Genomic DNA, 26,151 nt, shown 5'->3' on the forward strand with positions numbered 1-26,151 from the left:
TTTACCTGTCACTGGTATTAATTTTACGAGCCATTTGCTCACAGACAAATTTTCCTTAAGGAAGACTGATGCATAAAGAGTCTTTACAGAAGGTTTTTCAGTTCAGGATGGGGTATGAGTTTTCAATAGCCTCCACCTCCCGGTTTCACCTCCTCACCACACGGCCTTCCCTACTCATTACACATCACTCTCTGTTGTGTTGTGACGTCCCCAGGACAAGGTGAGAGATGAGCATTTGACTCCAAGTTCTCAGAAGGCTGGTTTACTATTCTATTCTATTCTATTCTATTCTATTCTATTCTATTCTATTCTATTCTATTCTATTCTATTCTATTCTAAAGAAAGGATACATCAGAAGGCTAGAAAAGAATGATAATGAAGCTCGTGACTGACCCCTCAAAGTCTGACACAGGTGATGGTGATTGGTCATTAATTAAAAACAATTCACATGGAACCAATCAAAGATGCTCCTGTTGGTAAACAACCTCCAGACCACATTCCAAAGCAATCAGATAATTATTGTTTACATTTATTTTCTGAGGCTTCTCAGGAGAAAAATTCTGGCAAAGGGATTTTTCAGAAAATATCACGGTGACAACTGTCCCCTCTGGGGGCCCCCACTCCTGCTTCCCCATGGATGCTACCCTACACTTCCCTAGTACCACCATTGACCAACATGCAAGGAGGTCTGAGGGAGTTTTTCTTGTAGTCTGAGGAATCTTCTCTCACCTATTGGTCAAGAAGGGAGAACTCCTTCTTGTAAACATCTTTGACAAACAGAGATTGCCTGCCAGGGGCAGAGATTGAGGTAATAATAGTTTTAATTCTTTCTCTGAGCTTTCTTGCAGCTTCTCACAGCTTCCCAGGAAAATCCTCTGTTCAGAGGATATGTAATTACCACACATTTTTCCAAGGATGGGTTGCTTTCAGCTCAGAGTGGGTTTGGCCTACAATCCAGGGTTCAAAGATCTGCAAGCTTAGAGGGTCGTGAGATCTGGGTATCAGAAAGCTGATCAGTTCTGGGCCATCCCAGCTTAACAGAGAAGAAGGAAGCAAAGCATGGCAGGGAAGGTTTTGTAATTTAAAAAATAAAGAAGCACTGCATGAGTTTTATATCTAGCCATCACTAAACCAAAGTCTCATCCATTCAAAATGCAAATTACCCAAGAGGCCACATACTGGTAAATGTGAGTAAATCTTCCTATTCTACTCACTTCTACAAGATCACATACCGCACCTCTGTGAGTTACACTTTTGTGGTCTGGCTGCACCTGAAGCCAGCAGAATTACACAACACTCTTACTTCTTGCAGTCCTGCTAAAAGAAGGAATAATTCATGCCAGGGGAGCGTGTGTTGGCTGAGCAGTTCCATTTCCCCGTGCACGTGTGTGCCAATCCCATCCCAGTCCCTGAGACCGGGCTCCACCAACACCTCTCTGACAATGCCAGGGACAACCCAACCTGCAGCTGGCTGCCTCCAAAAGCAGCAAACACATGTAGACTTGGGCTTTAGAGGTGCCTGCACTAAGGATTTTCAGGCAAGAACATCCTTCTCTAAACCAGGAATCAGCCCTGTGTTTTTAATAACCAGTTGGCAAGGCCAGAAAATGTAGGACTCTAATGCAAAATAGATGCTGCAAACTACTTGCTGGCTGCTACCTGGAATGCTCCCTCATATGTGCTGTCATTTTATTTTAAAAATACATGGTTGAGCGATCATCCAGAAATTTGTCTAGATTTAATTCAGTTTTCTTGCAGTCTTCCTTTGCACAAAAACACTTTACATACTTGTGCAGTAAACAAAAATATTTTGTCTATTTGGTTAAAAAACTGTGAAATACTATCACATAATCCCCTTCAGTCTATTTTTTAAACTGTTCCAATGAATAACAGGAATAAAATCTGAAAGACCTTCAAAACCAGACAGTAAGAAATATGCTTATCATGACAAATCTTTACTGAAAAATTAAAGTTTTATTGAGTGAAACAATTGCTTTTACATTAGTACTTCATTATTTCAGATAGGAATGGTTATATTTTTGCCATTTGCTTCCATGTCATAGTTTCCTTGTCTGCAAGATTATGGTAGATTTCATCGTTCCACTCATGAAATAAACACAAACAAAAAGAAGTTCCCACATTATGACTTTTTCTCATTATTCTAAAAAGACAGTTATAGAAGGCAAAGTTACAGCAGCCAAACTCCTCTCATAAAACTCATTTTACATTTGGTAAGCCTCAACTTGATCTGGAATTTAAAACCTATGGATTTTTGTGACGAAGTAAAAAAGTAAAGCAACATACGTTTAAAACTTCCTTTTTCCAGGTTTGTTGGATCGACAATTTCACTCTATAATGTGTCCATAATTCACTGGAGCGCACACACACATTTTGCACATTCTACCTGTCTTTGTGCATTATTTCTGCAATCTCTTGTAGAGGATCTACAGCTGCTTGCCCTCTCCACCCAAGCAGCCCTATTGTGCGAGCAAGCCTTTTCCTCCATTTCCTTTTTTTTTTAAATCCCTTTTCTCCCCCAACATTTTCAGCACCTACTTGTGAAACTTCATTAACTACCTGCATGATTCATGCAGCCTCATTGACCTGGCTTTATTATTGTGTTTAATTACTAAAATAAACAAAAAAGTTGTTAGAGATTTGCAGCTGACCCTGGAAGCGCCCCAAAAAGTTTCAGCCTCATAATTTCATTCTTTGCTGAAAGAAAATAAGCTCTATCTAGTTTTAATGCAATAATGATGTTTCCTTAGTGTGACTCAGTTTTTCTAACCAAAAGATGGGACACTGATGTAAAGAGCATCAGCATGCAGATCCCCAGGGGCTGACAGCAGCCTTCTGTGAGGCCCAGGACAGCAAAATGCTGAGGTCCCTGCTTATATCTGGTAGGACATCTGAAGGAAGAGACCCCAAAGTTTTGCCCTACTAGGCAATATGAAGAACCCAATGTAATAGGCTTACTGTCTAAACAGCATCATTATTAATAATTTTATCTGAGAGCACCTCCTCTTCTTGGAATGAAGAAAGAGGGACATGAGAAAGGCCACAGGGTTTAAGGAAATAAAAGATTCAGTAAAAGGTGTTTAAAAGAAAAACGTGCAATAAAAAAGGCTCTAGGCTGTAGTTTGGGATGGCTGCAGCAAGTGGGTGAGGTAGATGCCACCACTATGGCAGGGAGAGATGATGAGTGGCTGCTCAGTTCAGCAGTGTCAGGCCATGTGCTTAATAGAGCTAAAATCCATACAGTCTATGCCAAGATTAAATTAAATATTCTCTGGAATTTACCATCTCCTGCACCCATGTGAACCAGACAATTTTAACAGGGATATAAGAAAGCACAGGATAAACTCATATATTAGTGGGTTTATCAATGCACATCCATATAACATATAAAATAACAATAATCAAGTGTAACACCTCAGATGTGCTGTCAGGACCAATAAAAATGACAAAGTCATTTCCATGGCTGTAGGAGTACAGGTACCTTATGTGGTCACATGGCTTATCAATAAATGGCACTAAGCAGAATCTATTTCTAATCGCTGCATCCCACCTCAAAGAAAGAGGAAGCAGTAGAAAAGATTCAGGCAAGTGCAGTGGCTGGTGGTGAGCATGGAAAGCCTGCTGCCTAAGGAGAGATCAAACAGGCTGGACAGAAGGCAGCTGAGGGATAAAACCCTGATGTGAACATCTCCAAGGATAGATGAAGTTCTGAGGTGCAGAGGAAACAATGCCATCGTACCTCAGAACTGCTTTCCTTATTGGAATAAGTAGGGCAGAAGTATCTCAGGGGTTTTTAAGACAAGCAGACCTTTTCCACCAAGTATAGAATGAAACTGTGGGACCCTATGCTGTGGGAATTTATAGGTGCCTAGTGGGCACCTATAAGTGGGTTAAACACAACATTTAAAGGAATCCAAAGAAGTCCATAGGCAAGGATGAAACCCACAGGCACAACCTCCATCTCAACAGATCTCCAACTGCGGATTGCCATATATTAGGAGGTACATAAGGAGCTCTACATCATGTGGGCTGTTCATATACCTTTTTTATGTGCATCCACTACAGCTCTCAGGTTAGAGAAACCCAGCAGACCTCCCACCTGGCCCAGGGTCAGCATAAAGCATAGCACTGCTTTTTAGAAGTAAGTAGCTTATGAATGCAAAACCACATAAAATCTAGATGTCCACCTAGGATTTTCTTAGTCACACTGCTCCTTCTTGTCCTTTGAATGAGGCAGAGGATTATCTAATATATTGTAATTAAATCAGAAATGCAGTTACTGTTGTCAAAACATGAGTCATTTTTTCATGCACAGATCTGATTCCAGTGACACAGTTGCAAAGGCATCTTTTCAAACACTGGATTCATTTTTTCTTCTGAGCTAAGCTGTCAGCAAAAACTGCTTAGCAGTGAGTGGCAATCAATCCAGCCTTGTCTCTCAACAAGTTAAAGAGTTTTGACATAGTGTGATTCTCATCTTAGAGGTTTTCTTATGAAAAGAAAATTCAAATGCTTTTTGAAAGAGTACTTTTAATAAAATCATCCACTTTTAGAAAGAAAAGCTCTATCCAAAGAAGTAGGCTCTTTGCCTCAGCACCTCTTGAAATTTCAGTAATATTTCCATGCATGCACTTGGGAAGATGCATTTCTTCAGTTTCACTTGACATTCTTGACATTTTTCACTCCCTAATGCAGAAAGCAGTGTCAGCCAGGACTTGCCAGGAAATATACCCACTGGTACATGGTACACCATCTCAGTGAAGTATTAGCTGCTCAGCTACTGCTTGCTTATATCTTTTGTTACTTGAATAACAAGGATAATGAATTATTCAGCTACAGTATGAAATGGATAAATATGATACATTTCCCAGATTTCATAAAAGTTAAAATAGTGGGCACAGAAGAAAGGGACTACATTATGCAGAAGAAAAAAAATGGGATCAGTATGAGGCAAGTATTTCCTAACAAAGAAGCCTATTAAATGGCTGAGAAGTCCCTTGTGGGAAGAGGTGGAGGCCTCATCACTTTAGATATTTAAAACCAGACTAGACAAAGCATTCATCTCTACAGGGGCGAAGGAAATGGATAAAATTACTTATTAGGCTTCTTCCTATCCATCTCTGATTTCTACAATTTAATACATTTTTTAAAATGCAAACCACATTTGGATAGCAAAAGGCAGAAAAACAAAAAAAAACGTTTTCTAGTTGTAATGCTGCCTGGCACAATGGAACTTGATTTAAAATTAAATTTATGCTAGCAATTCAGACTGCAAGATGACTTCTCTTTGTTTAAGGTCTAACACTGAAAGCTTTGCTACTGTCACATGTGTCTCTAAAAAGACAATTTATTGTCCCCAGACTGGGGATTTATTCTTTGTGCCAGAACTCTTTGTGAACTGCGCTGCTTCAACTTTGACAGAGGTTGTTGATGCAAAAGAAGAATGGTGCTTTACAGAAATGTAGTGGAGTATGGGGTCTGTGCTTAAGGTCTAGCAGACTTATCAACTCCCTCAGGAATCTCCAGCACTAAATATTTACTGATGTCACTCAAAGGATAATATCTAGTCTGCTAGTATGAAAGTAAAAAGACACTCGGTCTCTTTCTACTTTGAATATCTTAAAATTATTTCAAAATTCTCAGTTCTCATTTTTTATTTTTCTCTCCTTTTTTTTTAATCCTTGAGGGCACTAAAAGTTCACTGTCTTGCTTTGTAGAAATAAATATGAAGAAATGAAAAAAAAAAAAAACCCAACCCTGAGAAACCTTAGGATAGTCAAAATGTTTAAAAATGTAACACTGAGGATCTTTCACTCTGCCTGCTATCCATGCAGGAAGATGAAATCATGATGTAGAACTCCTGTGCAAGAAATCAAGATGCACAGCTGAAGTGAACTGTCCCAGAGGTAATGTAATGCAGGGGTGGCTGCTGAGCCATGCTTGGGACAGCTCAGGTGCTCAGGCTTGGGACACCCTCTCAGTAATTCTGAACCAGCCAAGACAAGGCAGGATACAGCCCCATGTTTTCCTTGCTTTGACATCAAAACTGTTTCAAGAGCATGCTGCTGTTTACCCTCTGCACGCTGTTCACTCTCACATCCTGGCTCCAATTTGCCATATTTTCAGTATTAGCCTTGCCCTGCTGCACTGGGCTGCAAACTCAGTGTAGTAGAAAAGAAAAATTGCTTTATTACAAAACACTATTTATCCACAGCTCATGTAGACTTGGTTCATGAGAGGGGGCAGAAAAGTAAGAGGAGTAGTGAGTTGAATCTACCACTAGAACTGGTCAAAATTAAGAAAAACAACAGCCCTGTACCCAATAACAAGGAACTCCCTCAAAAACATCATCTACCATCCTGTGAACCTCCTCAGTTCCTCTTCCTCGGGTTAAAGTGTAGCCACTTAGGTGGAAAGCTGTGTTTTCCTGTTCTGTGCTTGTCTATCTGGCTGTGTGCTGCTGGACTCCACAGAAGCAGAGAATTCTCTGAGTTGGAAGGGACCCACAAGGATCAGGGGGTCCAACTTCCAAGTGAATGGTCCATACAGGGATCAAAGACGTGACCTTGGTGTTATCAGCATCATGTTCTGACCAACTTATCTGTACCTTCAGGTAATCAAGTCTGTTTGGAAGGGTCTATTTTTGGGTACATTGTTAAATACTGGCAACCCTGAAGTTTGCCAATAACGTTATCAGGACAAGAGTTTGCCTATTTTAAGTGTTTCATATTAGCATACACAGTTTAGTGGGCCTATAATCAATATAGCAGGACCCACCAAAGCTCACAATGCAGCTAAATCAAAGACATCAGCCCTTACTTTGGCCAGTCCTGTAGCTTTAAATAGTTAACATAACAGTGGGATTATGCCCAAATCTAAGAATCCATTTAAATGAGAATGAAGTTCAATGCTTTGCCATTTGGAAAGTAAATGTACTCAACTGTAATAACAGCAGGGAATTAATTTAATTAATTTTAAACCCCAGAAGGGTCGGTATGGAAAACATTAATCTGTTTGCAGCAGCTCTACCCCAAAATATTTATCCAAAACAGCCCCTTCGTCCCAGGCATAGACAAACCTCCCCTCTCTGCTTTGCTCAGCTTCTCAGTCAGCCCAGCCCAGCCCCACTTTCTATGTAAGAGCCCACAGACTCTGTTGACCCACGCTCTCTTAATTACCCTTTGGGCTCTGGGCTCAAGCCACACCTGCAGAGCTTCCATCCTCACCTTCATCCTGCTCACAGGATGGCCCAGCTCAGCACATCCTTCCTAAGCTGTGCCCAGCAGCTGCTCCTGCATCACCCTGCCCCAGCCCTCAGGGGATACCACAATATCATACTGTGCATGGGCAGCTGGCAAGGATAGAGCCTGCATCCATAGGATAAGCAGGAATTAAAAACAAAACAAAGACAAAAAATCTCATTTGGTCTAAATTAATCCTGTAGTAATGAATTTCTAGCACTTTGTACTTGGTTGAGTCATGTCTGGGCATAGCAGGAATAAATCCCACTGAAAGGAAATTGCCTTAGTGTGCAGGCAGTATTTTACAACCTCAGGAGCCATTACTTTCCAAGGAGAGAAAAACAGTCAGAGAAAAGGAAGGAAAACCAGGCAGAGAAGTAAGCTAGTCTTGATTTTAGCCCCATTTACATTGATTTCAGCACAGTTATTCCACTGCAGAGGACACAAGAGCTTTCAGTTCAAAGTCTAAAGGATGGTAGAGAATAAAAATAAGGAAAGAGTAATATCTGAAGTTCTTCTGGTCAGTCACACAGCAAAAATTCTTCTCCACAAATAATTGAGATTTATCTCCCAGCAATTCTCAACGGCCATATTGTAAGTCATATAAGTATTTTATGACACCAAAGTTGCAATAGCATGCTCTGGCTGAGTGGCAGCATAGCTGTACAATCAATATGCTTTTGCAGGCTTGCATCTTTGAGTGGATTAGAAATGCAGCACAGCCTGGAAGAACAGCATAAATTTAATGGGCTGGCAGTCTGAAAAGTAGAGAAGTATAACAATAGGTGTATTAATTTGTGCTGTGATGTGTAACTGATACCACTGTAATTTTGCTACAATTAGGCTGTTTTAAAACAGAGTACAAAATACCTGGTGCTGGAGCTAAAATAATCAGCTGAAAATCAAAAGGAAAAAACAACAGGTAGCACTGTAGAGCATGTCGTGCAGAGGAAATTCATATATATCACACATTTGCAAAACCTATATCCTCTGTTAGCCCTTTATTAGAGACACCTATATTCAGACAAATTGAACAAATCCTAAAACATAGAAACCCCTAACACTACAAACACATCTTTCCAAAAGTCATGAAGTTCTATAAAACCACATAGGTTTTTATTTTTCTTTCTTTTTGACATGATTGTTGTTGGATACTTAAAATTTATGAGTTCATAGATGAGTCAAACCTTGACTGGAGACGATTCCTCTTCTAACTACATGTGCTTTACCACAAACATTAAAAACAACTACTTAGGAACAGCATTTTCTAGGAATTCTGAAAATATTTTAGGTATAATTATTGTCATTACAGAAAAGTCTGAAACATTTCCTTTAATCGTTCAATACATAGCTCCATAACTCCATACACTTGAAAACTATGATTTGGCTGTAAGTTTTCTTCTCACATATGTGTCTATACGTACATACACACACATATATACGCACTATTAGAAAATGAGGGTCAAGAAAAGCAGGACCTTTACATTTCCACATTTTCTCTGTTTGCAATAGGAATAAAACTGCAGATACCACCTGTGCTGTCTACAAAAACTGAACCACCTTAACTTCAAATCCTCTTGACAGGCTCTGCTTTTCCCACTGTCATTTTTTCATTCTTACCAAAGTCTGTTTGCTCTAAGAGTATATTGTTAGGCCATACATTCAATTTTCATGCAACAAACCCCTCTCCCTTTTACACTGCCCTGAAATTACTAAGTCTTGTGCCAAACCCAAAAACCAGGCTTGCACTGCTCAACTCCACTCTGCTGTGCACAAGAAAACCAGCTTGCAGCTGCGGTGTTGCTAGACCTAGTTATACACATAAACATTAAATATTACTTATTTTTGTGTTCTTCCAGTAGTTCAAAAAATAGCCTAAACCATGCAAAATACAAGCAAGCCTTACAGGGCCTGGTTCTATTTGTGGAATGGTAAAATATCAGTAATTCCTCTGAGCTCCACTAATGAAGACATGCTAATTGCCACATCTGGATTGCCATCAACTCACAGTGGTGACAGGGGGAGTTCAGAGTATTAAAACATTTTAAAGGACTATGCCTTAAACAAAAATCTTCCCAAAGTCACATTATCTCCTTACAGTGCTCATTCTGTGAACTCAGAACAAAAACAAACAAACCGACAAACCAAAAAAAACCAACCAAATAAAACCCCAGTTAACCATTTCAGATTTTTTTCCTTGAATTTGTATTACTGATTGAAGATCTATTTCCTAATGGTTGGGAATAAAGGTCTGTCTTGAGAGCTAAAGTCACATAAGCCAAATTCTCCAGCACAGCTACCACAGAGTACATGTGCATGAGGTTGGTTGTCTCCATTAGGATGGACTGGTGGCTTGGAAATGTGGTGGTGGAGGAAATGCTGAGGGGGAGGGTAAGCATAACAGAACATAGCTAGAGAAATCTGCACAGCTCTGAGTCCTCAAAAGGAAGCCTAAGCTGTGTACACTAAAATAAGTGCACCTGGAGAACACCAAGCACAGGGCTGGGTCCCCAGAAGTACTCATTAGCAGGAATATTTCACAGTGAGCTGCAACTGTATGACAAGGAAAAATGGGCTTCTCTTTGGGGAAAGTGTTCTGGAGACAAGTTTTTAACATTCAAAAAAAAAAATATTGGCCTCCCACAAGTATTTTTGCTGTAGCAAGAACTAAAAAAAATTGGTAATTTGTTTAATTTTTCTTACACTATTAACTAATAGAGTGATTTAATTTGCTATGAATGATGATGGATTATAAATAACAGGTATCTCAGAGCATGAGATGCTTTGGGTGAAGAGATGCAGTACTTGCATCTGGAAGGTGTCTGCCGCAGTACTTTTTTCTCGGGTGAATCCTACAGCATGAACTAACTTGATCAGTCCAATACAAAGCAAAGTCCTACTCATTTGAACAGTGGCAGCAGCAGCAGGCACCAAGTTTGGTGATTTGGCTTTATTCCTTTCTAAAATTCAGCCCTTCAAAATCAACATGCAATTTTTATTTCCAGTTCTTAGCTCAAAAAATGCTTGGGGTGAGGGGCATCAAATTCAGTTGGGAAAAAAGGGACCATGTAACTGCTTCCATTTAGTGGGATGGACAATAAGAATAAATAAGAATACAAAGAATACAAAAACAGGATAGATCAACTATGCTACACATCTGGTAATATACCTTTTTCTACTGTATTTGTTATCAAGATGACATGCAGTCTAGAACTTCATGGCAAACACACTGGCAAAAGCCGTAAATCATGAGAATAACAAGGCTCGAAGGAACAAGGCTCACAAAGACAACCCCAAGGGTGACTTTCTTGGATACCAGTAAATAAATCCCTAAAGGCAAGGAGCTAAAGTACAGCAGCCCTAGCAACCACACTAGCACCCGAATCGAGGTCTGGAAGAGCAAAGATGTGCAGTTCCACACTGTCCAGTTGTGGGACACAGTTGCAACAGAGTCAAAACTTGTAGGCCTGTAAAATTCCACCACGGGCGTTGAGTTCAGAGTCTGGGGACTTTCTCTTTGTACTTCCATGATTGTTATAACCAGGCAATTAGAAGAGGTGTGAGAAGGGCTAACCAGAGATGCCAGCCTTTTGGGAGTCAACAGCAGTTCTGTTGGGTTGTCTGGTAGGCACTTCTTTCCCTTTCCCCCACAAGCTAAATTCAGAAGGATGTTGTTGTCATCGGGAAGACTACTGACCTCATCGTCCGGCAGGCACGTTTCAAACCTGCAGAACGGGCACACTATGACTCCTTGTGGGGAATCCCCAAAGTCTATGATCTTGCAAAGGCATTTGGCACACACTCTGTGACAGCACTCCAGCACTTTTGGCTTTCTCTGCCGCAGGTTATAGCGGTTGTAACAGATCTTGCACTCGAGCTCATCTGAGCTCTGGGTCTCCACAGACTCCTCGGGTAGCTGAGTGGTCATTTCTTCAGGCGGTTTTCAGGCTCGTGGAAAGAGAAGTCAAGGGATGAAGAGGTCACTAAGTCTTATTTTAGAGTATTTTCCTATCACCCATCTCAAACAGAAAAAGAGGAGATGACGTCATTGAAAAGCATCAGTAGACATCATCCATTTTCAGCTTCTGCTAGGGACTGTGCACTGCATGTCCTTTACTCTGAGCCAGGCATCCATCTGAAAAAGCCAAAGGGGAATTTTTGTTGAAAGGAAAGGCAAAAACAGGAAAGAAAAGGGGAAAAGCAAAGAGAAGGGAAGAGAGGAAAACGGAGAGGGAAATCTTTAGCAAATGAAATATGCAAGTTCTACTTTTTACAAGCTCAGCTTCCTTTGCTAAAACTACCTCTAAGGTAGCTTCTTTCTGTGGCACATGAGGCCTATATAAGAGTCATGGTGATGAAACTTAGCATCATACTGCATGGATTTATTTTAGAGTTGAAGCTCTGAGTGGTTCAGCCCATGAAGTTCTGAGCAGAAGCTGCAATCTAATCACTGACCTGTGACCATTTATTTAAACTCTGGTTTCCCAAGGAAATGAGACTTGACACCTGGAGCTTTTGGTCTTTCCCGGTAACTTGTGAATCTGCTGTCCAATTTCAAACAAATCAGCAGAAGGGCCACAGTACTGAGGATAATTAAGTTGATAAAAGAAATGAGCACTGGCAATTGGGTAGAGGGGAGATATTTTCAAGAAGCACCATTTATCCTGGGCAGTGGGTGGTCAGCACACCCCAACCTCTGCTCTGAATGGGCAGCATGCTGCTTGTAGCTCAGCCAGAGAGGAGGGCAACCAGGGGGAAGCTGGTGATACTCTGGGGAAATAAAAAGTTTGGGGGAGTGGAACGGGTATGAAAGAGGTCCACGGTTATTGCAAAGAGTTATGTGGGGACCTAGGTCAAATCTGGATTAGGCTTTGTTAATTTTTCTGTTTGTGGAGCAGCCCATTTATTTTCTCCACCCAGCTGCTGGACATACAATTACAAAAATAAGTGTTCTTTAGCTTGCAACAAGTGTCTCCTTCAATATGTGGCTGCTGGGATGAAGGCTAATGTGTCTTCCAAGGGCATTCACCAGATGCTCTGGTTTTCAAGAGTGCTATGGCTGTGGCAGCTGTTTCACACCTCAGCTAAGGAGAGGTCTGTGGTATGCTTGCCCTGCTGCACTGCCATTCTGTGCAGCAGTTTTGCCACCAGACACATCTGCCTCACCTAAACAAACGTCATATTTTCTAACATGACTTCAGGAAACAGTGCATGTATTATAAACAAGGCATTAACCCAGAGTACGTGCTCTGGGAATTAATAATCACCAGCATTTACAAAACCAGTCTTATCTGCCAGAAGACAAAAACTTCATCCAGATTCTGGCACATGCTTGCTCAAAGAAATGAGGGCAGAACTGCATTTTGCAGGTTTTTGTGACTTTGTTCACAGGGGGTTTTGGGTGAGGGAAGAGACGAGGATCTGACTCCATGTTTCAGAATGCTTGATTTACTATTTTATTATATATATTACATTAAAACCATAGTAAAAGAATAGAAGAAAGGATTTCCTTAGAAGGCTAGCTAAGAATAGAATAGGAAGGAATGATAACAAAGGTTTGTGGCTTGGCTCTCTGTCCGAGCCAGCTGTGCTGTGGCCATTAATTAAAAACATCTAAGATGGGTCAATCAAAGATCCACCTGTTGCATTCCACAGCAGCAGATAATGAATGTTTACATTTTGTTCCTGAGGCCTCTCAGCTTCTCAGGAGGAAAAATCCTAAGGAAAGGAGTTTTCATAAAAGATGTCTGCGACAGGTTTTCAAACTCATCCCTTCATTGCTAGACTAGCAAGGAATTGGCCACAATCAAATGATGGGCAAAGTCAGCACTTGTGTCCAGCTGCCTCTTGCATTATCGGTAAGTATCAGGCACACGGAATATGAAAAAGTGGCCTATTTAAAGAAACTTATTTCTTGACTATTTGTTTTAGTAAATATGTGATTTCTTTCCCTTTCCATTGGGAAGTTATTACTCACTCCTAGAATTCAGGTTTTTTTTTTTTTTGAGGCAGGAAGCAACTCTTTAAAGCAACTCTTTTAAGTATTGTGCTCCCTCTGTCAATACATTTTATCTGCCAACCATCAGTGAAGCCTCCTTCATGAGCCTCTTGTTCTTACTGTGCTTTAAGTATTTTCCATTTCTGTATATCCAGCAGAAGATGGAGAGATATGAGAGAAGTGGATACAAGCAACATAATTTGTAAAACTCACCTCCAAGATTTTAAAACAAAGATGTAACCACCAGACAATGTAGTAACGAAAAAATCATGACAACATAGTGAAAAAAACATACATATTTCTCTAAAAATGGTTACAGATATGGCCCCCTTCCCATTCAATTGCTTCAATAACTCCTTTCCTGCCTCTTCCAGTTTTGTCTATAGTGCTCTAAAGGTTTTCATCTCTGGCTTACTGTTGTTTTTATTATTTGTACTGTGGTGGTTGCATCAGGCTTGCATCAGGCAAAACATATATTAGACCATCCACAATTTTCAAAGAGTACAAGCTAGACATCTTCTATGACACAAAAAGGACATCTTTTACAGAACTTACAATTTATCATTTATTTTCTGTTACACTGTGTGCTAACTTATTAATTTCTACTACTCCTTTTATTTCATTCCAAATATCATCTTCTAGATGACTTTTAGGTAGATATAAATGTTATGAGATGCTAACTTTCCAAAGTATGAACAAACCACAAAATGGACCAAAAAAAGTGAAATGCCAGCCTACAGGAAGGCAAAGAACTGCTGTAAAATTAAGAAGCCAAACAAAAAAGCAATGGTTTTGGACTTTCACATCTTGGGTATCGTTTACATCCTGTACCTGTGGGGAATCAGGGTTGCCAACAAGGTACTGTTAGTGATCTGCTGGCAAACGTTGTCCTACAACACAAAACTAGATTCCTGATTAACCAAAAATCTTCTAAAATATGTGTCTGCTTCTCATGGAAAACTATGACCTTTCTTGCAAAACTTCCAACTCAAAAGACCGTGATATTTTAGTGTTTATCCTTCTAATTAATTATTTCCAGGCTTTTCACAAAACCCAATCCCCTTTTCAATCAATTCTATTTGGACATTGATCACCTCTCCCTGAAACAGGTTTCAAACTGAATGTGTTTTGCTGATTTTACCATCTTTAAATGCTATTTTTTGACATTAATACAAGGAATAACAAGTCTCTGGGACTGGCAATGTCCCAGTTGCTAAACTGGGATCATTAGCTCAATTTCCAGAGCACAGTGATCCTCCTATTGTAGTTTGTGTCATGAGCTCTTCTACAATTTTTTTCAAACTCTTTTTTTAATATAATGTACTGTACAAGAAAGAGCGACTTTCATCATCTTTCTCACTTCACAGAGTCTCTAAAAGAATGTCTGTAATAAAACATCATTGATTGTTTTTTCTTCAGCTAACTTTAGATATTGGATTTCTCCTTACATGTTTTAGTACGAATACTGCTTATTACTATTTGTTATTTATACGTCTTTTTCTTTGAAAATTAAAATTTAATCATTATTTCCTATTAATGCTTTTCATGCATTTTTTACCCTCTCAGCTCTATGGGGGTTTTAATGCTTCCTCTCTTGCTTTTGCTTTCCTGATTTCTTATGGAAATTTTTCCTTCTCAATATCCACTTTCCTGATCTTTGTTTTTCTCTCCTGGGATCTGCCACCTTTTTGTGTTTAATTAATGCTGCCCTACTATTATATACATCACATACACTAAAAAGTTCTCTAATCAGAGACTTATTAAAAATATATGGAAACCGAGGCTTTTAAAGAAATTTGGCTTCAAATAATTCCTATTTCTTGAGAAAATGAAGCATTTCTTGAGAAATATGGCTAGCTACTCCTCCAAGCAAATTCGGCTCTACATCAAAGATTTTCTAGTTGGTCTTTTGCATGCTTCCCAGGTTGAGTATTTACTGGAAGCAGGCAGAATAAGGAATTAAAGAAAGGAAGAGGTTAACTATTGCCCCTCTGAATCCTACTCCCTCACCAAAAATGTCACAATTCACATACTTCTACTTGTTGAGTGTTAAAAGCAATATTATGCATGGGAAAAAAAAGAGATAGCGTCTATATGATCATGTTTTTTCCTCCTCTTCGAGACACTTTTTTTTATGATGCCACAAGAAGGCATGTGCCTATTATGTGCTCCATTAATATTTGAGCTATTTTGAATATTGAGCTGCAACCTGCATGTTCTTTCTAACCTTGAAATCCAGGGGTAGTCATGATAAATCTAACCTTTTTCACATCAAGTACAAAATTTGTAGTCACTGGAGAACAAAGTGAAGCCCCATGTCTGATTTTAAAGCATTGTGTGTATTTTTATTAATTCTGGAATTTGTCATGATTTTAAACTGCTTCTTATGTCCAGCTTTTCACCTACTTGTCAACCTAGACTTGTCTCATCTGCTTGTTTGATACCAAGAGACACAAGTTATAATTAGGGAAATTTCAATTACAGATTAGAAAAAAAAAAGTACACAAGGTATTCAAACACTGAACACATGTCAAGACAGATGCAAATGAAATCTGTAACCTTACAGATATCCTTGACTGGATACAGCTCTGGTCAGACCACTCTGCCTTGGAACTGAGCCCTGCTTTGAGCAAAGGGAACTGGATTTTCCTGGAGATTCTTTCTAAAACAAATTATTCTATGATTCAGTGTTTTGCTATCCTGAACTCATTCTGTGATGTGTTTGAAAAGCTTTATCTCTTAATGAATAAAGAATCAGACTGGCAATTGTTTATGTAGATAAACAACTCTCCTAGATAGTAATTCTTTCATTTAACATATGAATTAATTTTTACAAAACCTAGAGTCCTTCTGCTAGCTTTCCACAGAATCTATCTGATGGGGTCAACACAATGCAATTGCAGAACATTTTATTCCCGTGAGTATTATGTAGCACACAGCAGCTTTCTGAACAAAATATAAACTACTGGACACCACTATAAACTACTAGACACATCCAATGGTGACAGCATCCTCTGCAGTTTATTCAAGAACAAGCACATCTGTTATCCTGTGACAAGCACTTGCCTTTTGTAAGAGCCCTGACTAAGCACTGCAGGAGTGAATCCATCATTCCTGTTGCTGCTCAAGCTCTGACTCCCTCTCTTTCCATCCCTGTGCCACCCATCCTGTACATTATCAACTCCTCTACTTGAAAGTTTTACTGAAAAGGGAGAAAAGCTGAAGACAGAGAGGAATTTTATGCATGGTAGAAGCAGACTATACAGTGCTCCATGTGACTGCTGGAGGGCAGACCCAGAATCAGAACGAATAATCTCCCTTGTGGGCAAGACGACGTGACCCACAGGACCAGACTGAATCAATAACAGCAAGCTCTTATGTATGACCCCACACATGGCCAGACTTTCTTCCCAGACATGGAAAGAAAGGTGAATGGGCTGTGCAACATGATATGGTCCTTCTTTGCACTCATCTATCAAACACTGTGTAGACAAAGTGTTCTTATGAGAGGCCAGAAGAAATTACTTGTAGATGAAACTCTCAATGTTGGAGCTCAGTCATGCTGACAGGGCAAAGTAGATGGGATACTTGTGCCTCTCTTCCCTAATGGAAGATCATCTTTGCCCAGTTCATCAAACCAATGTTTTATCATTCATCTCTCACACTTTTTTTTTTTTTTTCTGTGAAGGGAATTTGCCAGTATTTCACACATAACCTAAAATGAATATATTAGCTCAGCAACTTCCATAAGACATCAACCATGGACCTACTCAACATGTGATATTTTCAAAGGTTTTAAAAGTTGCTTTTAAATACAAGCTGAGCATATTTAGGAAAGAAGAGAAGGAAAAAAAATATAGATAGATAAATAAATACAGAGAAACTTACTTTCCATGAAAAAGAACTCCTTGGAAAGGTTCACTTGCACGGAACACAAGAAATGCCTTTTCTTCTCCACATGGGCAAAAACTGGTAGAAAGGAGGGAAACAAAATTAGTAGAGCAGGAATACAGCTGGGAGACTTCTCAGTCTATTTTGTCTGAAAGAGAGGAAGGAGTCCAACTTCTCTAGTTTGGATAGAAACTGCCATATGTTGAGATTTCTGTTTAGAGAAATATATTGGGTAAATCTCATTTACTAAAATTATTTCTGTAACATAATCCAGTTATCTTTACAGATCTGTTGTTGATTTTAAGCCTCTTTCAATATTATGTGCTAAACACACTGAAGTGCTATCTCTTCTAGCAACCACATATTCACAAATGTTAGCAATTCACTAAAAAAAACCCCCAACCTAAAGGCAGAGCATCCAAAGAGATAAACTGTGCTCTGAAAGAAGAGTTGTAGAAACATATTGAAATACTTTCCTTCACAAATGTCAGAGAAGCTCTTTGATAGTTTCTATTTTCCCAAACACAGTCCAGTCTCTTCTCCAGCACAGACCAGAAAGTAACCATCTCCTGCGGGCCACTGCATTCATGTTGCATGGAGGAGCTTTGCTGCATTCTGACTCAGCACGAAATGACCATCGCACTAGATTTTTCCAGCTTGTGCTAAGCACAATGCAAAAAACCCCACCCCAAACTGCTTTACTAATCTCACATTTGAATAGACAACGTTCAAAGTGCCAGCAGCCATCACATGTTCAACCTGTCTCATGCCACATTTCTGCTAACAGTGGATGGGTTTTAACAATGGGCATTTCCCTGTCAACTCCAATCAATGGGAGAATTTGCACAGGAGTTACAGAATGTGATGTACTGATCCATGCTTGGCTTATGGTCAGCTCTGTAAACTGATATGAAAAATGCCCCCATTCTTTTCACAAAAGCTTAGTTTCCAACAGCACAGGTAATGAGGTTATTCCTCCAATAACTACGCTTGAAAGAGAAACCCCACAACATATACAGCAAAAAAGTTGTGTATTATTAACTGCCGAGACTAATATAAAAGAGAAACATTCTTATCAGAAGTTACTGTTACAATGTTTAGAGTCTTTCCTTGATCTCTCTCAATCCTTTACAATAATGTCACAAAAATGCAAAACGCTGAAAATTATAGTTTTTCATATTTGAATTGGAATTCATGAGTCTCTAATTATTTAGTATGGGAAGTCATGTAATATTAATGTGCCATCTCATGCTAAAAGAAAAAAAATAAACAGTCTTTTAAAAAAATTATTATTCCTCCTCCCCATCCTGTTAAGTAATCAGGGAGATTTTAATGTAACAGGCTTCACTTAATTCAGTGTTTGACACAGGCTCTTAGGGTACTTTTTACCTCCTTTGCCTGTACGTATTCAATATCATCGACTCCATTTCCTATTAACAATATAATTTGCAATACTTTTTTTGTTATTCCAATAACTCACATTATGCGTCAGGTAGTAGTGGAAAATGGTATGGATATACAGTAAATCCCTTATTGAAACCCTACTATTCTCAATTACTTACTTTCTAGCTACAGGCTACTACAGTATTTATATGAATCCTGCAACTGTGGTGTAGAAAAAAATGTTTTATTATTTAGGTTTCTACGCAAAACCAAAACCTCTTCCAATATTTCTTAAGAAGAAATTTTCCCTCATATAGAATTCATGAGTTATTTATGTAGTAATATGCCAAGTGACTACTCAATGTGACACAGGGTTGTGGGTTGCTTTGTAGCTGTTTAAGAATAAAACTAATAAAGGACAAAGGATCTGAGCTTCTATTAGCTCTCTTGATTTAAACTGGCTTAATTAGATTAAATAGATAAGTAAAAAGAGATGGTTTTAAATTTATATCTAAAATGGTAACATTTAACTTTGGAAATATGCTAGTTAAACAGAATTAATTCCTTTAAAATTGTTTTTAATTCTTTCACAACCTGCTTAATGGGCTATTTAGGCATTTTCTCTTGCACAGTTTTCTCACTGCCAGTGGCTTTTCCTTTAGGACTCTGAGACCAGTAAGCAACCTACTCCAGTTTATATATACTGCACAGCAGAACTCAAGACCTTATACTGTTTCAGGGAAAGGTTAGACATTCTTCTCTTTGGTGGTAGGGGTGGGTTTTGGTAGCTTTATCAAATAAAATAGAGTTCTGCATCTCTGCTTTAGTGCTTGTGCCCTTTAGGAGCTCTTTTGAGAGCTGAACAGACTGTAGGACATTGGTTCTAGAATATGACTTGAAAAGATACAAAATTATAAATAAATAAAAAGCTTCCAAGTATTGCTTAATATAGGCATAAATATTTAATCATTTGGCCTACAGATATGTCTAGCATTTATCTTTATATTAGACACTATTAAAAGCCAATATGATTTTGTATTAGGTTTCAGAACACATGATGAGAGCACCATAGAATTTTACATCCTTGCTCTGCTTGCTACTGTGTGCTTGAATGTAAGTAATTCAAATAGGTCCAGAAATGCAAGAAAATAACTTCGGCTTTTCAAATAAAAATTACTTCTAACAGAAGATATTAAGTAACATACTCAAAATGTAACATCCCCAAAATATAACAGAATTCTCTCTCTTTGGACATATTTTCTGTTAGATAATTTGGGAGAGACTAGGTGAGGCAAAATGACAGAAAATTTATCTTGATTACATCATTCGGTGAGAAATTCCTCTCCACACAGGGGAACAATTTTAATGCATTACAGTAAGTTCCAATTAACCTTCAAAGTAAGATTTAATAGAAAGTAAGTGTGGCATTAACTTTGTCCTAATGGAGCTGAAAACAATTGCAGAATAGGCTAGAAAAGAAGTTGTACTTCTTGCTTTTTCTATTGTCCTTAAGAAAAATCCACCTAATACAAGGATGTTTAAATTTGTATATTCTGTTTCAGGCATTTTTGATATGACTATATACAAAGATTTTACTATATTGTCTATTTTATGTTGATAGTGCAAACAGGAAATAAAAAGCACGGACATTATACAGGGCAGTACTGATACTGGATTTTATGTATTCTTTACATAAATTTGGTAGCAAGGTTTTCTGCTTTAACTACTGCTCAGAATTTGCATTTGATCTTGTGCAGAAAGGAAATGGTAAAAAACAACTGCAGTTCATTCAGTCACAAGAATATTGAAAACTCCACATCAAAATAATCCAAATCCAATACAGATTCCACCTACAAGCAACATTTTCAGACCTGGTCTTCTATCATTGTGTCCTATTTGAAACACTGGCAAATAAAGTCTGATCCAGCTGATGCTGCACATAGCCCCAACAGCTTGAGAAGGGAGGGGTCTGAGGAAACAACACTCTAACCTGGATCCAGTAAAGTGCAATTCTAATATATCCTTTAGTTCCCCTAAAGCACACACCTAAAAATACTTATTTGTGGGATAAAGATTATTCTTATTTTAGCAATACACCAAAGTTGGCATATAACCTCTCCTCAATCAACATTCTTATATCTATTATTATTATAACATCATTATCATCACTAGAATTTCAATGTAACTAAGAAGTTTTTAAAAAAAATCTTATTGATGTATTGAAAAAAGAGAAAACATAAACCCCTCAGATGCTATAAAAAGCACAACTATTAGTAGATCAGGTTGACATGCAGTAAAGTTGTATGTCTTCAACAGCGTTCTTGGGAAATGAACAAACCTAACAGACAAGTGTCAGCAGGGAGACATTGACTTTGACAGCAACATGTACTGCTCTTTTACAACAGGCTTGTAGAAAAATTCCATTTGGCCTGATTTGTACACAATATGCAAAAAACAGCTACTGCATGCACACCCACCATTCTAGACACAGGTATGCGAAATAAAATTGCAGGCACTGAGAAAGCGGATGGGAGCAGGGAAATTAATTTGTGTCAAATGGCAGGCAGAGCTTTTATTCTATTACTTTAAGGAATACAGGAATCATGTGAAACAAGAGCAGCTTTAAGTACTAGTCTGGTAGTATCTTTGTAGCTACTGGGGATGATCTGGGAGTGTCAGAGCTCCATAAATTGCTACGCCACCATGTCAGAATTGCTGGAGTGTTCTGCTGGTGAGACTTGCTTAGCTCAGATTAATGCTTATAAAGTAATTAAACTTCTGGGGGACTGACATGAATTGCTCCGCTTTAACATGTTATTTAGCAGTGAAATGTGCTGGTTTTTTTACTCATTCTGAACTGTCAGTGACAGAGTTGAAGTGCAACTAGATGGAATATTTCAAGCAAAGGGCAGAATCCTTATGGGCTGAGACTCTATATAAACTGCCCTTTGGGCTGGATAAGAGGAGCAGAAAGAAGCTGCAATTTATTCATAGGATGTATCAGAATCCAGTTAAGAATGCAGTGTATCTCCCTCCCATGTGCTTGTGATAGAAATATACTGCCACAGCAGCAGATAATCCAATCAGGTCTAAATCGGATCAATAACACCCTGCAAAAAATCAGCAAATCTGCACTTAGGAAATGTGCTTCAGAAAGAGCTGCATAATTCTATTCTGGGACAAGGGCAGCCTGGACTTTACTAATTTTCCATCATTCAAAAGAGTTACACTGGTTAAGTCTCACAAACTCAATGAAGGGTATGAAACTGTCTTTTCTTTGAGCAGAGCTACAGCATTTTGATGTCATTTGCAACTACAGTGGTTGAAAGGTTAAATGAAATGAACGTCTGAAGTCTGCCAGCCAATCATATTCAAAATACAAAGTGCATGAGAGGAAAGCATTGCTTCAGAAATTTTGGAAGTAATCAAGGCATATTCAGATTGTATATTAAACTAATTAAAAAAAACCAAACCCCAATCAACACACAAAACAGAGAGAAGGTACCTAAAATGGGATTCTAAAGGTTTAAAAAGCAACACAGTCCACAGAGAGCCATTACACTTTCCTATTAACCTACAAATTTAATTTAGTGTAAATTAATAACTGAGACCGGGTATTGGTATTTTTTAAACTGGTAATAATCAATGGGGATTTTAGTTTTAAGTGTTTTGCAACATGTACTTCAAGACTAGAAAAAAGAACATAACAGGTTATGAATGTCACTTAGTATAATAAAAATCCCAACATCATCACAGCAGCTCTTCAGCAAGTATTCCCAAGGATATCAGGTTTTCTATACAATATCACAAATGAGCAGCTTGGCTAAGGCTTATGGAGTAAAGTAGGAAATTAAAAACATTTCTTGCCTTCCACTAAGTAAAAAAATATTTTTTTGATAGAAACATAACCAGGAACATTTTAAAACACCAGATGTTTTAAATGACAGCTTTCTTTAAACTATTTTAAGTAATGAATCTCCTCTGCTCTGCTTTCACTTAAGCAAGTGAATATAAGGCTTCTGAATGTTCCACTGTGTAAGTTTCTTTTCCAAAAAGTGATACTAGAAAGACATGCTAGGAAGTGAACTAATTAACTAGACATTAGGGAATAAGACATATTTCACTGTTTTTCATTTCCGGTGAGCTGAATCCGTATAATCTGCAAAGACTGAAGATCTAGGGAAAAAATCCTATATAGATATATTATCTATTCAAAAGCTAGGAGGCATTATCTTTTATTTATGCTATAACCTTTTCATGGAAAGATCCATGTTTGAAGCACCAGGATAGCACACTGCTGTTTGTTAGCCTACTAAACCAAAGTTTATGAAAGTTAACAACTATTGCACTAGTAATCACTGCAAAAGGCAGCATCCACTGTGAATCTGACTTTTTTACATCTCTGCAAACACCAGCCACATAATTTGCAGCAAGTTAAAATAGACCTTTTCCCTTGGGCTTGGTTTCTTGACAGAAAGAACTCTCCGTGAAATTGATTAAAATCCAATTCTGCTCCAGAGTCAAATGATTGCAATATTACTTGAGAGCTTCTGAGCTCTTATTTGTCCCTCTCTGCTTCTGGAGGACTCTTTCAGAAAGTGCACCCAAAGAAAGTGCACCCTGAGGAGCATTTCTCAGTAATTGTGGTGGATATATTTTGCAACAGTGAGTACATCTACACTTTAAACTGCAGTGCAGAGTTGATATAACTGAGCGGGATTCATAGTGGAACCAACCTAGCCATAATAACATGTACTTCTGGATGAGCTAAATTAATCTGGCTTGCAGGAGAATCAGCCAGCCTCATGTACCATTTCCCACATTATGATCCTGTGCTAGTATGCTGAGCTTTGTCTACAACCTGTGCCAATATATCTTGCCTATCTGTAAGTCATCACTGTAGAGTGTTAAGCCACAGAAGACTGCACTTTGAAATGTGATAGGAGATACCCTAAAGGACAGCAGAAGTTGTACCTTTCATTCTCAGATATGTCTGTTTGAACTGGATATCTGAGGATCAGTAACCATGGAAAATGGAGACTTTCATCTCTACTTACTAAAAAGTTTATGCAAATGTTGCTATTCACACAATGTCTGTCAGTGCTCCTCCACACAGATACCTTCCAAAGCTTTTTCCTGCACATAAACACCTTGTGTATATGAAGTGACAAGACTTGCAGTAGAAGGTTTGAGAAACTTAATTTTCATGATTTTTCTCCCTGAAAAACAGGGAGAAAAATGATTTTTCTGAGTTTCTCCCAGGCACCCTGGCTTCTGAGTGGGCTTCACATAACATTACTATAAGGATAGATCATAAGACAGAGGTGGATTCGGGGAGAAGCAGCTGCTTCAATAGTGAATTTTATGTTAAGTATACTCACTAGACCGTGCCCATTTTGTTTTATTAATGAAGCATTCCTTGTCCACAGCAAAAGGTGATAGTATATCATACTGTCTATGCCCAAATCTCTAGCTTTCAAGGATCCCACTGAATTCTGTAAAATCAAAAGCTGTAAAATTCTGTAAAATATCCTACAGCAATAAAAGCATTCTCTCCTTTTTTGTCAGTGTGGTCACAGGTTTTTGGCAAGAAAAATGGCAACACAGCATATGGATAATTCATTAGACAAAAAACCTCTTGTGTAAATCAAGAGCGATTCAACCAAACAAGTTGCAATGCTTATAAATATGTCAACAAAGCACACTGGCTTCTCTTAAAAATCTCTTGTTTGAGATAAAAAGTAGTTTTCCTCTTGCTTTCCTTATGGTAGCCTGTAGCTCTAAAGATGTGCTAAGAAAAACTTTACTTGAGGGATTTGTTTGTCAAAACTTGTCACTGAGTTTACCTTGTAAAATGACAGCAGGAATTAAATCTTGGATGCAAACATTTTCTTAGGATGCACGTGCAAGCCTTTCTCAGGCAAAATGCCTATTTATTGGGTAACAGAGAGAAGGCTGGTAGAATTAAACTACTACTGTTTGCTTTTATAATTGCTATTTCATAGGATACCTTTTTGATGTTTCTAAAATTTGTTACTGTCTCACTTATTCAGTTCCTAAATCTGTAATCCCTGCTAAGGCAAAAGTCATACTGAATTGACTAGAAAACTGACACAAACAACCATCAATTTCTCCTTGGCTCTGCTACCAAAAAAGAAAATAAATTTAATTGTCACATTATTAAATCTTGGAAACAACTGTGCTATAATATATAACTCCAACCAGAGAACATCATCAGTAAACAACTATGATGGCATCTAGTCATTCATAAAAACCACAGGATACTGTTCCCTTCCCCAGAAAGATAAAGTCCTTTTAATACACTGGGTTATGCAGAAAGGAGCAGACAAGATCTCAAGGACACTGTTTATGAATACACGAATTGTGGCAGCCCCATTGGCAGGATATCAAGTCTGAAGGACTCACTGATTGAACATTATGTGAATGAAGTATTTGATGCACTCACACAGACTCAGCATCACGTCCAAAGGAGACACTGCAGCCTCAGATGTGTCTCATATTCTCTGAACACACCAGGTGGAACCACTGGCTTATTACACCAGTAGTTATGAAAGAACTGGAGATCCCACTCACCATCCACAGCAATCCTTAACCATTTCACACAGTCAGATTTTAACTCAGCTACTCAAGAGAAACGAACTAAAGCACTGCACATTGGCCTTCAAAGCCTATAAGGCATCTTACAGCAACACCTTAATAGCCACATCATTAAGCAAAAGATCTAAATGGGGCAAAAAAAGGACCTTCAAAGTAAATGCTCACTATCTTTTCTCTCTTATACTTGTGCAAAGCCACCAGGCTCAATCACATTGTGTTACTTTTGTAGCCTGAGTGCAACTGATCACAGAACACAATTTATACGATTGTTACCTGGAAGTCTTGGGATCCTTACAGAGGAGAGTAGTGAATCAGAGAAAAGAGATTAGCAGTATGATGACTCGGAGAGACTTTGCTGTAGGGAGTGGGCAGAGAGGGCTAAGTGCAAGAGAAGAAAATTTAGGAAAAAGCTTTCTAAATTAGCATGCTAAGGAAACACAGCATGTACAGGGGGAGAAGGACTGAGTGGAATAAAACCAAGTTTGATACACAAGGTGAATTTGGGGGGGGATTTCAAAGAAACAGAATTATACACTTTAGAGAAATGGCCAAAAAAAGGCACAAGGGGGTTAGGGGGGAAGGGAAGAAATGGAAGTGTCAAGTCAGCTAGGAAAGTGTAGGTTACAAGGTATATGTTACAAGTGACAGGAATCAAATTTTAAAAGTTTTAAGGCACAGAGAGTGGTGAGAGGTGAGGAAAATGTGTGTTATACAAGAATAGATGATACAAAAATTTGGTAGTAATCTGAATATAAAAAGAAATGGAGTAATGAAATATACCTTCTGCTGCCCACCACACTGATGAGAATGAATGGGAATAAATAGCAACAGACTGATAGAACACAAAGGTATTTGGGATCAAATTGTAGCACTCATTTTGATACTGAAAATACCAGTAAAATAGCTACAGTGAAATAGCGAAGTTCAGGAGAAAGCTGCTTCATTTAGTTGTACATTTACTCCTTGAATTGTCAGACCACCACCATGAGGAATGGCTCGATT

The 26,151-nt window shown here is 38.5% G+C and overlaps 1 protein-coding gene across 1 annotated transcript in view; it reads right to left on the reverse strand.

Annotated features, from left to right (window-relative positions):
• Positions 1-1,984: 1,984 nt before the first annotated feature.
• The window catches only part of RNF182 (ring finger protein 182), a 36,073-nt gene continuing 11,906 nt past the window's right edge, over positions 1,985-26,151 (reverse strand). Inside the window, exons 2-3 of the mRNA XM_058033662.1 lie at positions 17,146-17,226; positions 1,985-11,394 (exon numbers count right to left, since the gene is read on the reverse strand). Coding sequence (XP_057889645.1) covers positions 10,450-11,187 — 738 coding nt within the window. The 5' untranslated portion in view covers positions 11,188-11,394; positions 17,146-17,226 and the 3' untranslated portion in view covers positions 1,985-10,449. The remainder of the gene's footprint in view (positions 11,395-17,145; positions 17,227-26,151) is intronic.

This window comes from Melospiza georgiana, chromosome 1 (assembly GCF_028018845.1).
Source record: "Melospiza georgiana isolate bMelGeo1 chromosome 1, bMelGeo1.pri, whole genome shotgun sequence".
Taxonomy (NCBI): domain Eukaryota; kingdom Metazoa; phylum Chordata; class Aves; order Passeriformes; family Passerellidae; genus Melospiza; species Melospiza georgiana.